This window comes from Glycine soja, chromosome 18 (assembly GCF_004193775.1).
Source record: "Glycine soja cultivar W05 chromosome 18, ASM419377v2, whole genome shotgun sequence".
Lineage (NCBI taxonomy): Eukaryota > Viridiplantae > Streptophyta > Magnoliopsida > Fabales > Fabaceae > Glycine > Glycine soja.
In genome coordinates, this window is record NC_041019.1 from 50,989,290 (window position 1) to 51,005,485 (window position 16,196).

A 16,196-nucleotide genomic window follows, 5' to 3' on the forward strand; every position below is an offset into this window, starting at 1 on the left:
TCAATAATCCGTATGGCTCATATGGATTGTTGATTTTATAATAGATTTTTTTTTAAAAAAAATAAGCCATACGGATATGGCTTTTATCTAACAAAACAATTTTTTTTAAAATAAAACTATACGGATTGACAATCCGTATGGTTTATACGGATTTTTGATCTGTATGGATCATACGAATTTGTAATCTGTATGATCCATATGGATCAACAATCCGTATAGACCATATGGATTGTCAATCTGTATGTCTCATTTTCGCAGAACAAACACATGAAGACGAAGAAAACGCCAATGAAGAAGAAGACAAACACAGTAAACACCAAGAAAAACGCAATCAATAAGGAGAACAAACAATAACAACCACAAACAGTAACAACAAAAGAACAAGGATAACTTACCTCGAAGGAGAAGAAGAAGGAAGAAGCAGCAACAACAGAACACGATCACAGTCACGACAGCAGCAACAGCATGAACGCACCACAAACGACAGCAACAGCGAAATGCATAGTCACGATCACGGCGGCATGGTCACGGCACGGTCACGGTCACGATCCGAGAAAAGAGGAAGGAAAGCAGAGGAAGAAGAAGGTGAATAATGACTCATAGAGACGAGTCACTATTTGGTTTTTATAGGAAAGAGTAAGGGACATTTTTGCCCTTTCACTCGACTTGCTGGGTGCCCCAACAAAAATGGTAGGTGCTCCAAGCAAGAGTTATAATGGTGTCAAAAGAGTCTACCTCATAGACCCAGTCCAACAATTGCCCAATAGCCTTTTTTTTTCCAACTATTTACCAGTCAAATAAATGAAAAGAGATCGACTCCATGATTCACACCACACACTATATGAAAATAATGATTCTCATTTATAATTTTACAATTATTTAATAATTGTCTACAATAATAATAATAATAAATATGTTATTAGCATTCTTCACCAATGTGCACTAAAAAATAAAATTGAAGATACATATTATTGAGTTGACCCGACAATGCCTGGCATTCAATGCACCAACTTATAAGCTCCAGGCCCAAAAGGTTTCAATTTATTTTAAAAATTCAACTAAATGCCATTTTAAAATAAACATTCAACAATTAAATATCACTTTAGTACAAACTAATTCAATATTAACATTTATTTTAATTACATAAATATGTTAAAAAAAATACCAGTCACTTTCACATAATTCAGACTGAATTGGACCGATCGTTAACAATGCCTTTGGATGCTGTAGCCTTTTTCTTCGTACTACACTCTTTGTAACCCCAATTTCAAGCCCTAAATATATTTATGTTTATATTACCATGAACTAAGCACTCAATGAACCCATCCAAATCATTAGATTATTAAGCTTCCAATCCTTGGATAGAAATTTTCTGGAGTAAAACCATCCCCTTTCCCTAAATTGTCACCTATCATATTGGAGGTAAAAAATTTCCTCGGCCATCGTAAATAATTACTCTTCTACTTCCCTTGCTTTCCATTTTATGAGAAATACACCCCATTTCCTTTCACTCGTCACCCAATCATAAACTAAATTCCCATGGCAACCACCTCCACAAAATGACAGTAGAAAGACTTGTAGTCAAAATAGATTAAAGCCTATGTGCTTATCTCATAATTCAAACTATGTGCTATAAAATGCAAAAATTGTTCAGCTCAAATTTCTTTAGGGCGCTGATCCAGGAATTGAATCTCAATAAATATCCATTGAGCTTAAAATTCAGCCCTTTGCATTCAGCTATGTAAACCAAAGAAAAAAAATTACATGATTCGAAAAATCACTTATCCGGCAAAGAAAGACTAATTGTGCTTCCAGCTTAACTATATATCAATAACAATGTTTTAACTCTCAACAGGTAAATTAATTGAACATTAGCCAATAAATGGCAGCCTCTTAAGAAGCAATGCAAAATGAACAAAATAGCATTGCAAACCAATCAAGTCTACTTTATTTGTTGATACAGTATTTACTGCACCACAGAATAAAATGTCTGAAAATTAAATCTCCAGAACTTTGAAAGTAAAGTGCATAACTGCATGTATGAAAATTTAATCATTATGCAGTGGATTCTTTAAGATATGCAATAAGATCTGCACGTTCCTGAGGTTTCTTAAGACCGGGAAACACCATCTTTGTCCCTGGAATATACTGCACAAGAGGATAAAAGAAAACACAAATCAATAACATTGTGGTGGAGACAAATTTTCAATGTTGCCCTGCATTGCAATAATACCATAAAATTCAAAAGCAAAATACACCGACTACATTAGAGAACACTACATCACAAAATGAAAATTATATAAAGTAGCATGAAATGATTCACAAGCAGATTTCACAAAAGGATAATCAATGATTAAATTAATTAAAAGCCAATAGATAGAGAAACACTTTTTTTGTCATCAGTATATAAGAAACAGATTAGCAATGTCACCTAGCAACATTACCATAAATTTAACAGCACAATGCCCCAATTATAATAGAAAATAGAGAATCTCACAATGAAAATTATACAAGTAAGGTGAAATGATAACTATGCAAGTTAGTGAAGTAGAGATGTGAAACTAAAATATTAATTTATACTGCACCTTTTTGGGGTTGAGCAAGTAATCATACAAGGTCTTTTCCTCCCAAATCACAGCCATGTTTTTGTTAGCAGTAGAATAGGAATATCCAGGAGTTGTGCCAGATTGCCTTCCAAACAAACCATTCAGATTGGGTCCTAAGATTGTCAACAAATACAGCAAACATGTGTCTTTAGAATTTTACATAATGACATTATTCATGGATAGGAGGCAAGAAACAGAAAACTAAAGATATAACTGCAGAGAGTACGATCAGTTAAGTGGCACCATAATTGGAAGAGGTAAACCAATCATACAGGGACAAAGAAGCAATGTACAAATTAGTGACCAAGTCTGTCAAGGCAAAGGCATAAACCCTTAGGCTTTGTTCATTCTACAGACTTTGCACAAAAGCAAGAGAGAAATTCAACATAAGCATTTCTTTTAATGTCACAAGAGTTATTTGAATAGAAATTAAAAATAACATCATAACAAACAAAAACAACAATAACCTTATCTCACTAGGTAAAGTCCACCACATAGATTACACAAAGGCCATTAGCATGGTTAAAAACGAAAAAATCTTTAAGAGATATTGTTCACCATGAGATTCCTTTTAATTTTTTAATGATATCCTCCAATGTCTTTCTTAGTCTCCCCTTCTACTCTTTCTGAAAAACACAGGTGTAAACCACCTAACCAACTACATATCCCTAGCAACATCATAACAAAATAAAAATTTAAAAAGTAATTCAAAAATAATAAAGAAACATAACATCAGCGAAATCTTCCTCATAGAAGAACCAAGGATACAAAATTTCAAATACAATCAAATTATGGTACAAGAGTTGAATCACAAGCCCTGTCACATTTCCACACAAACTATAATGCAGTATACAACTTTGCAAAAGAGAAAGTAGTCAGTACATGAACAATACCCCTATTACACACCCATGTATTAATATAGTTGGTTAACACACACTTGCTTTTAGTTAGATAGTTGGTGAAAGCCAATTTACACACCCATGTCTTTTATTTTATCTACTCACAGTCACACCAACTATATTTTTTTAATTAGCTAAGAGTGTATATTACATAAAAATTAAACTCTTTGTGCATTCCGAATCAATTGATCCCCCTTTTAATTCTCTCTACTTTAATCTCCAATAGACAAACCACGTAACTAGGGGGGAGGGGGGAAATCGAAAGTGGTTGCCGGATCAAGCTAAAGTAAACAATTCAAAGTTTCCAAAAACGAATTCCACATCAAAATAAGCTTCAGATTTGACAACGAGTCTCCAACCTCAACAAATAGAATGTTTTCCTCAACATCAATACAGAGTAACTTTCAAACCTAAACACCGAAAAATCACAACATAGCCATTAATTAAAATAAATAACAACTACAATTTCTTTTTATATTCAATAGCGCAGCGTTAAAATGCGCCAATCGACAAAATCCCTAAACCTGAGACCATGGAGTGTTGAGATTTAAGTAAAAGCTGATGTAAAAGTAGCATTGGAATCGTAGATCTGAGAGTTAATTAGGGTAAAAAAAAACAGGAAACGAAGATGATGAGTGACAATAGATACCTTGTTTGTGACCGGCACCTTTGTCCACGGTGTGGCACTGAGCGCACTTGGTCTTGAAGATCTTCTCGCCGTTCTTGGAGTTTCCGGGAGGAGCTTCTTCGAACGACGCCATGGATGCCGAAGTGAAGCTTCCAGAAAGAAACAAAACGCCAAATGAAATGCAAATGCAAATTGAAATGAGAATATGCGCGGATACCACAACACCACGGCACATACATCTATTTTAAAACCCCCCGAATTGCCCCTGAATTAAAAAAATAATAATAATTTTTTAACTAATAATATATATAAAATAATGTTTATAAAACTAAATAAAAAAATAAGAGGGTTAGGAATTTATTATTTTATTTTTAAATAAAAAATAAGAAATTTAATTTTTATTAATATTTTTTTATTTTCATTTCATTTATTGTCAACACGTTAGATAAATGTAACTTTAACACTAATATAACATATGACCAAAATTATTTATTTAAAAAAATATGAAAATTAAATTTTTTGATTTAAAAATAAAAAAACATAAATTTAAAATTTAAAATTATAAAAAATTAAAATTATAATTTAACCAATAAAAAATATATATAACTACCACTGCAAATACGGTAGACTTTCTTAAAAATTTAGGAAAAAATAATGAGAAATGACAATAAATGGATAAGAAAATATTTTTAAAAATTTCAAAATTTAAATAGTTAATAAGATGGTCTTATATTTTTATTCAACTGTGGCCTAGTCTAGAACTTACAGAATTGGTTAACACATCACTAACACAAAGACATTTATTTTCAACACTTTCTGCTTCCCGCATTTATCAATATTTTGAATTTCTAAACTACCCTTTTCATATAATAACTTTTTAGAGTATTTCATAATAAACTTATAATCTGAAAATATATTTAGAATACTTATTGTAGAAGAAAAAAATTCAAAAACATTATTCTTGATTACATATTTCATAACATGTTTCAAGATTTATAGATTTATTGTGAAATACTCATTCATAATACACTTATAGATCTGAAATGTGTTCTAAAATACCCATTTCATAAGAAAAAAAAATCAAAAATTTTCTATTACAAAATAAGTATTTCATAACACATTTTTGAATTTACTCTAGTATTACAAAAGTGTATTTCATAATAGGCTTGAAAATTTCAAAATGTGCTCTAGAACACCCACACCTGAATCCAACACTCAACACCCACTCTGCAAAAGTCAAACACCCACACCAGAATCCAACACCATAGTAGACAAAAGCATTTTTAACCAAAAAACTACTATCATCGGCATCGCACCTAGAGGAAGAGGCCACAAACCACTTCATCGGTGTCGTGTTACTTAGGGTGATTGACGGTGCTACAATGGTTGTGGCGTGGGATTTTTTGGCTGAGGGAAGTGCAGAAAACAGATAGGGAAGTGCAGAAAGTAAAAGCCTAACACTAATATTTTTGTGAAACCCTGTTAATCCAAGCTCCAGCCCAATTTCTCAAGACTCCGCCACAAGAGGCATTCGTGCCATTGAGTCACAGAACAATAAACGTTCCACTTCATCCCCTCAATAGGGGGTGCCCGCGAACTTTTACGTTTATTTTATATAATGCAAAATATGACATCTTAATATTATAAGTTTTATTATGGTGTATAATTTTAGAATATGATATTTTTTATATTTGAAAAATAAAAACTCATATTAATATTTAAAATATCAAAATATTATAAAGTTACGTGAACATTCTAATAACAGTTTCATGCTAAATGTAAATAAAATAAATTATTAAGAATTTCATATTTCAAAGAATAAACTATCAAGTATAATTCAGCAAAAAAATAAATCAAGTACAATTTATTATCAAATTTTACATTAACGTAAGGCGACTTTCTTTAATATATAATATTAATGTACGATGTGAAGTAATTTTTTTTTATAGTAGATGGAACTAGGAAAGTTTAAAAAAAAAAAAATCTACACCCCTTTTAATTCTCTCTGGGGAATAAAATTGAAGGGGTAAGCATCAAGCAGCATAATAAAAGTTTTTTTGACAAAATGATTTGATGTGGAATATTTATTAATCTTATTATGATTAACTTTAGTTAAAAACTTGATTAATTGCTTTTAATGTGGTCTCTCATCTCAAGTTTATTCATAACATTTAAATTAGAGATCTTACTTAATTATTTAAAGAGATGGAGTCAAATTGGGATCAACTAATAACTTGTTGATAAGAGCATAATAAAATAGTTCGGGACAATGTATGTAAGTAAGTGGTAGGATTCTCTAATCATTGTCATTTGATTATTTTCATACCCCTACAGAGTTGGTATGCTGCCATATCCCTACAGAGTTTTCTTAATTTCATACCCACTTGCTTTCAAATTTCATTGATAGAAGAAAACGTGACATGGTATTATTGCATATGATTATTTTTTTCACCTCAGAATGTGCCAGGTTTAGAGGTAGGTTTCAAAGTGATAACTATGAAAAACGAATACTCAATCTCTATCTGCGTCAATTATTTTCACCTCAGAATGAGCCTGGTCCTGACTTGATTTTGAAACATCTAGTGCTCGAGGATGATTGTAACTGGACATGAGACTTTACTGAAAATAATTTAAACGTGTATAGCTAACTATTTCGTATTATTAATTCACCAAAAAAAACTATTTGGTATTTACTTAAACAAGTATAACTTTTTTCTGTTTGGTGAAAACATGTATAACCAATTTAAACATGCATAACCAATTATTTCAAATTTCGATCAATCAGAGGTTCAGGTCTACCTTTTAAAATCAATAGTAGTATTTATAAAAATTATATATAAAATATAACCCATAATTATGATTTTTTTTTTTTATAAAAGCAAGTAAATTCTTTTACTTGCTTTACGGGATCTACAATTTACTTGAAGTCACATTAATATATAAATAATTACAATAAAATTATATTTTTAATTATAAGAACTTTAATGTTAACGTATATATTTTTTTATATGGGTTATATCTTTTTTGATTTAAATAATTTATTGAATGTTTTGTTTTATGAACAAGGAACATAAGAAAAATAAATATGACAAATGTGAGTGAATATTTTTTTATGAAAATATAAAGAGAAAAAAATTACATGACATACAATACAAAATTTAAATAGAAATTCTTAAACATTTTGCTTATTTCGTATAATGCATGAGTCAAAATCTAGTATACTTAAAAAGAAAAAAATATATATAAGGGAAAGAGAAAGAACAAAAATGTTATTTAAATTAAAATACATAAAAGTAAGAATTAATTTAAATATAATTGGACAAGTTGTATTCCATTTTATATGTTTAATGGTGCTAAAAGTATCATTGGTAGATTCTAGGGTGAAGCACCCAAATCCCTCCCTCACCGCTGAAGCACTGGTTTTTACCATTAGATATATTTATAAATTATTTAATGTGAGATTAAAGACAGGAAACCTGATTAACTGGTAAATTTCTAATAAATTTAATTATTTTATGAATTAATATTCTTTTCACCATAATTTTTTTTATTTCATCAATTTATCCTACCACCACCACCACTTCCTTCCAAGAAAGAATTGAACAATCCCTTCCGACACTAAAGATTAGGATTCGCATTTGCAATCAATTCCAAATTCATTTCAATTTTGAGAGAATATATCTCAGCCACTATTTTAATGATGAATTCCTTTTTCTTTATTTCATCATTTTCGTCGCAGATTCCAAACCAAATACTAAATCATAATACATCTCAATTGCATATTCCACTCGAAGCAACCTCAATAATTGTCTCAAATAAATTAATTATATTATTCAGTGATGGATTAATTATATTATAATGTTTCTAGCTAGCGACAAAAGCCACAGGTATTATCATAGTGCCTTTTGATTGCAGAAAGTCTTAACGATGCCAGGATAGGACAAATAGGGTTTAAGAATAATTCACCAATTAAAAGTCAACTAAAAAGTTAAAATTAATTTTGTCGTGTGCACTAAAAAGTTGTAGTTGGCATTATAGGATTCTTTTGATATCACGACGACATATAATTAAATAATGAAAGTAGAAAAAAGTTATACGACCTGTAGATTTTTAAAAACAACACATTTTGCTTTATATTTTATTTAAGTAACCTCTAACTATTTTCACCATATTATTCTAAAAATATCTTTTAATTAATTGAGATTCTATTTCTAATAGCTTTTAAGTAAATGCCGTAAAAAATGGCTTTTAATGTTTTACGTAAATTTTAACTATTTTTTTATCTTATTTATTCTAAAAATATATTTTAATTATTTGAGATTTTTTTTATTTTTAATATTAAATTCTAATAAAGGATACTTTAGAAGAACAAAAACTAAACGTGGTTAGAAATATTAAAATATAAATTTAGATAATACCTATATATGAAGAATCAAGACTTAATGGCATATCTTAAAAAATTGCTAACTTTTTAAAGAATTCATATAACTTGATTTTCTTGTAAAAAAAATATAACTTGATTTTAATTTTGACCATTTATAACAAGAATTAATGGTAAATATTCATTCCTTACACACACGAGGACTTTAATATATGACTGGTTATCGCAACATCTTTTGTCGATTGTAAATTCTTGTATTTCGATATTTATTCCTTTTCTTTCTGTATAGCATAGTTCATTTTAAAAATAAATAATATATTAATTAAATCAGCATCTAAAATTAGGGATACAAGTTATTTTAATTTCTGAAATTATAGAAATACTATTTTTATTTAATTTATATTAATAAAACTTTATAGACTTAAATAATTATCTTTTAATGATTTTATAAATTAAAATAACCATTGTTTAATAATTTTAAGTATCAAAATAACACTTTATAATTTTAAAAATTAAATTCATTGATACTCAAAATCTTAGAGTTCAAAGAATTACTCTCTGATAGTATATTTTGATCTAAGAAAGAAAGGTGAGAGAGAGAGAGAGAGAAACGAAATAATTTTTACGTGAGAGCGATTGATTTGTTATTTTCCTTTGTCGTTTTAGGAACTTCCAAACACATGGAATGATTAAACGGTACCATGTTTCACCCATAATGGTTCCTTCGATTTCCATAAAATCAAACTGAGCAGAAATCTGCATGTACGTTGGATGGTACAAAAGAAAATAGAGAAAAAAAAACATTGATAATATAATATGTTTTCTTTTGCTTAATTTAAGAAGATTCCTTTTATTTATTTCATTTAAAATTTCAAACTTTTTTTTATATCTTTCTTTCGTACCAATAAAACGGTTATTTAAATAGCAATCCTCATTTGCTTTGTGGACCACCCTCTGCTAGATTTTCCTTTCAACTACTCCCTAGGTCGTACGTACCCAAACCCCCCTATATGCTAATAATGGAGAATTCATGGATGGACTTGCTTTCTCAATGGGTAAAGACACTCATAATTATATTTTTGTACTTTAAACTTCTTACTTCTTATGCTTTACATTTTACTATATTTTTCATTTGTATTAATTTAGGAAACGGATGATGATGATTTATTCATTAATCAAAGCCACGTGATCTCTTTCAATGAAGAAAAGTCCCCCAAAGGCATGATTTTTCAGCAACAAGTTTTTTCTCCCAAAAGTAAACCCTCTTCCTCTTCTTCTTCTTCTTCTTCTTCTTCTTCTTTCCTTCAAAGCAACTTGAAATCTTGCTCATCATTTTCAACGGGTGGTTATGTATTGTCTTTTGATAATAACCATATTGTTGAACCACGTTACCCTCAAAACCCCTTCTCTAAAAGCGTGGCACAAAGCCATTGCGTTGAGCCAAAGGCGTTCCCACGAACAAGGCCACGAGTTCACATATTGGCCGAGAGAAAAAGGAGAGAGGAATTGAATAAGAGCATCGTGGCACTTTCAGCCACCATTCTTGGGTTTAAAAAGGTATGACTTATGTCTTATTATTGGGCAATTTATGTTAGTACTAACATGACAATTTCCTGGATATTTCTTGTAAAATTATTATTTTCGAGGAAGTAAATTTAGAAGACTGTCATTTTCTTGTTTCTTTGTATAAACTTTAAAAATGTGATCCTGAGCATTATTCTTGGTTTTTAAATAAGTATCATTAAATTGTTTTACTTTGCTTTCTCTCACGTGATAATAATGAGTGTCTTGCTTTCTCGTGAAAATATAAAATTTTATAATCCAATCTATTCTTACTTTCACTTCCTTTTTTCTTAGAACTAATAATGTATGCACTCAGATCTTTCACGTTGCCATTCGACTATATATAAGCTGACACGTATGATTAATTTGTTATTTATTATAATAATTATCTTATGTACTTTCCAAAATCTAGAGCTAATGATGTCAAGATAAACTTTCGTCTTTTACCAAAGGATACACATCACATATTTGAAGCTAATTTGTTATTAGAGTGAGCTTCACAATCTCTTATATTGGACTTGTAAATATCATCTACCAAATAAATAAGGGAGATGATACCTATAAAAGGGACTCCAAATATGTGATGAGTGAATTAAGAATAAGATGAAAAGTAAAGGTAGACCTTATTATTTATAACTTGAGAGCCTTGATCCCTTGATTGTCAAGATTGTACGACAGCATAATAACTCTAGAGATAATTTGTGGGAGATTAACTAACAACATAACAACTCATAAATAATTTGTAAACCAATAGCTTATCAATACAGTCACCTGACTGTCGAGCAAGTAGTATATGTGCTCCCTCGTGTACTAAGGTTGATGTGTACATTTTAACATCAAGTTACTACGTCAATTTGTGAACCCCAAACAATATATCTTAACAATTAATTGTAATTAGTTAATGCATGATGTAGAAATTCTAAACTGAAACCCATACTTTTTAAACTGTTTTTGTTATCAATTGAATTTTGAAAAACATTTTCATAAATATTAAGTTTTAAAACTGTATATATATATATATATATATATATATATATATATATATATATATATATATATATATATATATATTATATGGAATGTTTCAAATGAGAAATGAGAAAATTAATTCTAATCGCCAAATGATTAATTTATCTAAAAATAGCATTCCCAATCACTGTTTTTGGAAAAGGATAAAACTTATATGTTTTTTTATGTTGTAATTAAAATTATAATTTCACCTCAATGTTAAAAATTTTCAATGGAACTTTAAATTCCACCTTTCAACACTTTTAACCCATTAGAGTCCACGAACTAGTGAGAGGTTAGAGTAGTATGCATAAGAATTTAAATTTAATTCTCATTATCATCATTATAGACATTTTTTTTTTACTTGAGAAGCATAAAAAAAACTTCTCAAAAAATGCATCTAAATTTTGTCTAGTCTCATAAACTTCAACCATTCTTAAAAAAATAATCCTATGTTTTAAAACCAAAATCTCCTAAATATTTTAAAGATAAATGCTAGCAATAAATTTTCTAACCAGAGATAAAAAAAAAAAAAGAGTTTGTCTATTCCAACCCTATTGGGTCAAGGTGTGAAAAGTCTAACTAGTACGAATTTTTTTTGAGTTGCATTCTTTTTGGCCCATCAAACCCACTAAGTTGACCCAAATCAACAAATTTTTTAGGTCTAAATTTATACAATTTTTATAAGAAATAAATAAATAAATAATACCAACCCAAATTGTCCGTCGGATTCTTTGAGTCAACATTTTATGGGCCCACCCTGGTCCCTCAAATCCAGCCGAATTAGCCAATTTTTTTTCTAGCTTAAATATTAAGAGCTCAACTTGACCTCATTTATAGGTTGTTCAGGTTAGGTCCATTTTAAAATTGTTATCTTTAACCTATAATATTTTTTATTAGTTGAAATTTATTTGAAATTACAAAATTTAGTGAAATTCTTAATTTAATGCATTTATGATTTTTGTAGTTTTTAATAATTTAGCCAATGCATAATGTGTTCTTAACACTCCTTTATTTAACATAGAAAAATATTATATGCACAAAAAATTTTAAATATATTTTTCAACAAAGAATGAGAAGATGATACAGAAGAAAAGAGAAATACGAAATGTAATTAATTAATAATGTGATGAAAAGAGACAAGGAGGAGAAAAATAATATAATGTTTGTAAATTGTTGTATAAATAATGCAATTCTTTAAAATATTTAATTATTTTACTTGGGCATTTTTTTTGGATTCATTCACAAAGTTAGATTTGTGAACTTACATATTTTAAACCTTAATATCTAATCAATGCCACCTAAAAGTTGAGGATGCATGTGACAGTATATAATATATAATATACAATAAATAAATAAATCTCAAATCATTTCAACGTAATCAAAATCTAATAAGGTACTATAAAGGTGGAAATGGTTAAAAAAAATAGTATTTATTTATTGAAGACTGAGTGTAAATAGATATAGTTGACGGGTAGGTAGCACAGTTTAGATGCTTTAGAACTTACAATCATATTGAATCCTTTTCCATGTTTAGTGAATTAAATATGTGTATAGACAGACAAGGCAAATGTAGTACGTGAAGCTGTCAAATATGTGAAACAACTTGAAGAACGTGTGAACGAGCTAGAAAATCAAAAGAGAAAGGAAGGTGTGAATTCAATAATACTCACCAAGAAAACGCCACTCTCCATAAATAATATTGATCAAGCCATCACTCATGGATGTGTGGATGTGGAAGAAGAAGTCCTCAAGGTGAAAGTAACTGTTTTAGATAAGGAATTGCTCATTGGAATTTATTGTGAGAAACAAAGGCAGACAATGCTCAAAATATTGTCATTGCTTGATGATCTCCATCTTTCTATAACCCCTACTAGCGTATTGCCATTTGGAACTTCCACTCTTAAAATTACCATTATCGCTCAGGTACATTACATTTAATTTTTCAAAGCAATTAATAGTACGTATGTGAACACAACTCAAGTCTATTGTTTTAAGAATAAGTTTGTCGAAATTATCTTTTTTGTTCACACTTTGTGTTCTCACTGTTGATCATGACATCCTATTTTTCTTTTATAAATTATAAATCAAAATACTTTAAGACATTTGGTTGATGACATATACATAAATGCAATACCTAATAAAGAACGACTTATCAGTTTGAAACCTCCCCATCATGATTTGAAATAAATTTGCGTACAAGAGACAAGCTTTTGTTCAAATTTTAGTTTAGTTTTTTTTTTTTTTTCTAATAAGTGTATTTCAATTAAGTTTTCAAATTAACATGTCAAATGTTTTTGGCAAAGAAATGGAGCATGATGCTTTACTATATGATGACTATTTAAGTCCTCTTGATTATCAATTGTCTTGGGTTGTTCAGTTATATATATATATATATATATATATATATATATATATATATTATTTATGCTGAAAATCTCACTTTCTAGTGATAGAAACTTGTTGCAATCCTCTAATTCTATTTTTTGTTTCTTGTTACACTTTTCCTTTTACATAAAAATGATTATTTATAATAGAAATGGAATCGATCGGGATAGTGGATTGAGAAAAAATATAGGGCACGGCGATTAATTAGTGATACACTTTTTTTTTAATCTTCATGTCACACATTATCCTCAGCATTTGCATATTTTTAAGCTCCTCCGGCGAAAGCAAAGAGAAATTCAACAACCATGATATGCAATTCTGAATTTTTATACTTCTATTGCAGATGGATGACGAATATAACATGATAATTGATGATCTAGTAAAAGCACTGCGGCAACGCATATTGAAGTCACAGGATATGCAAAAGTGATCCGTGCCAGTGAATAAAACAATGGCTCTGATTGTTGTTTCAAATGTTGTGTCACGTTTGTGGGTTTTGTTTTCTCCTTCCAGTTTAGTAAATTCTACATGAAAATTTTAGGGTTTTTCTTTACTTATATATTCTAATTTGAGTTTATTTTTAGTTTATTTTTAATTGATGTGAAACTAATTTTTCTGAATAGGAAAGGTTTTCATTTTAGATTATAAAAATTGTTTTCATGACTAGTCAGAATTAATTTGTGGAATGTTGCAAGGCAACTCAGAGGAATAATGAATTCGGTTTTGCTTGAGAAACTTTAAGCTTCAGTTAAAAATAGAGACTAAGAAATCCTTCAATGAAAAATAATTATAATTTTAAAATTAAGAAATTTAAGAATTAAAATATATTTTTAGTAAAATGTGTAATTTTAAATTTATTATTTAATTTATATTATAATTTATGTTTCATGGGAGTGAAAACAAAAAGTAAAAAAGATTGAGAAGAAAAAAGAAAGAAAGAAACGAAACCTAAGAACCCTTTCGAACCTTAATCATCAACCTCATCTCTCAATCAAACCCTAATTCAACCTTCTCATTTCAATTTTGCTCCTTTTGCTCCTGTGATTCCTAAATATTAAAAGAAGAAGAAAAGAATTTGTCCAAGAGACTTAAATATTGTCATTAATGGTTTGTTTGGTACGGTTTAGATGATGACAATCTAAAATAAAAGAAATTTTTAAAAAAATGTAATTCTGAAAAAATATAATTTTTTATATTATCTTTCTTTCCAAATACACTCTAAAAATTCCTGTAAAAAAAACACTCTAAAATTTGCGAGACGTGTCAATTGTGAATATAACATATAATAGTAATCATCGATCCATACATATAAAGATGGAAGAATACTCATAAATATATGTTGTATTTTAGCAAAAGGGCATAACAACACTATCAAGTCAATTTTTTTAGTGATATTTTACCATCATTAGCTATTAGAAAATATCTATCTTTTTTTTGTGTTAATATATGAAAGGTTATCGGAGCTTCATTTGTCAATTTGAAATTCTTATACTTTTGTAAGAATTCTTTTCTTACTGTTTAATTTGAAATTCTTATACTTTTGTAAGAATTCTTTTCTTACTGTTTAGCATAGTTCATTTTCAAAAATAAATTATATATTAAGTCAGCATCTAAAATTACGAATAAAATTTAATTTAATTCCTGAATTTATAAAAAAAATATTATTTTAAATTTAACTCATATTGATTAAATTTTAGAGACTGAAATAATTATTTTAATAATTTTAGAAATTAAAAGGACTATTATTTAATAATTTTAAATTTTAAGTATTAAAATAATATTTTACAATTTTATAAATTAAATCCATTGGTGCTCAAAATCATAGATTTAAAGAATTAATCTCTAATTGGATAATTGGTCTAAGAAAGAATGGTGAAGAAATAAAGGTAACGAAAAAGAAAAGAAGAGAATGGACTAAAATACCCTATTGATTTCCAGAAGTGTACGGCATTATCACATTAAATCCTTTTTTTTTTTACTGAATTATCACATTACTTCCTATAACTAAGAAAATCTAAAATAAGTTCCTAAAAATTTAAATAAGTGTTAAACTTCACAACTTATTATCATTTTCTCTAAATATATGTTATATTAATTATCACTTAAGTTACGTAATATTTTTGAATTTCATACTAAAACGATATATAAATTGTGATTTTAGGGAATTTTTTAATTTTGTATGAGTATAAAATTTCATAAATATCATAAATAAAAAATAGTATAAATAAAAGTATTTTTTTTTGTTGAACGGTGCTATTTTTCATGAAATACAATACAGAAACATACTTCAACTTTGGCTCAATACATTTTCTCTACCCTTATTTTCCTTAAAAAACAGGGCACCTCATACGGGTACACATTTTCTCTACCCTTATTTTCCTAAAAAAGCAGGGGCACGTCACACGGACACGTCACACGGGCACGTCACACGGGCACGTCACATGAATAATAAACGAATGACTATCATTTTTTTAAAAATAATTTTTAATTTTAAAAACAAAAAAAAATCACAATATCTTTTCACAGAATAAATATTTCGTATAGATTTGAGGAAATAAATTTTGTAGGTTCTAGCAATATTGTTCTTTTGTCTTAATTTGCATGTTGACGCAACTTTCAACCCTTCCCTTATCTGGACAAATGAGAGGAGGAAATTAAAAGACAATTTTTATGTGAGACCTACTGATTTGTTTCCTTCCTTTAATTTGTGTTTTTACGAACAC

The 16,196-nt window shown here is 28.6% G+C and overlaps 2 protein-coding genes across 2 annotated transcripts; one reads left to right on the forward strand and one right to left on the reverse strand.

Moving 5' to 3' along the window:
- Positions 1-1,685: 1,685 nt before the first annotated feature.
- On the reverse strand, positions 1,686-4,362 carry LOC114394963 (cytochrome c-like). Its single transcript, XM_028356642.1, has 3 exons — positions 4,155-4,362; positions 2,586-2,719; positions 1,686-2,148 (listed from the first exon to the last, which is right to left on the reverse strand). The coding sequence occupies exons 1-3, from the start codon at positions 4,264-4,266 to the stop codon at positions 2,056-2,058; spliced, it is 339 nt and encodes a 112-aa protein (XP_028212443.1). The 5' UTR covers positions 4,267-4,362; the 3' UTR covers positions 1,686-2,055.
- A 5,102-nt stretch (positions 4,363-9,464) lies between these two features.
- LOC114394675 (transcription factor bHLH25-like) lies at positions 9,465-14,107 on the forward strand. The gene is made up of 4 exons (XM_028356346.1): positions 9,465-9,569; positions 9,661-10,071; positions 12,643-13,011; positions 13,817-14,107. Exons 1-4 carry the CDS (start codon positions 9,525-9,527, stop codon positions 13,901-13,903), a joined length of 912 nt encoding a protein of 303 aa, XP_028212147.1. The 5' UTR covers positions 9,465-9,524; the 3' UTR covers positions 13,904-14,107.
- Positions 14,108-16,196: the final 2,089 nt, after the last annotated feature.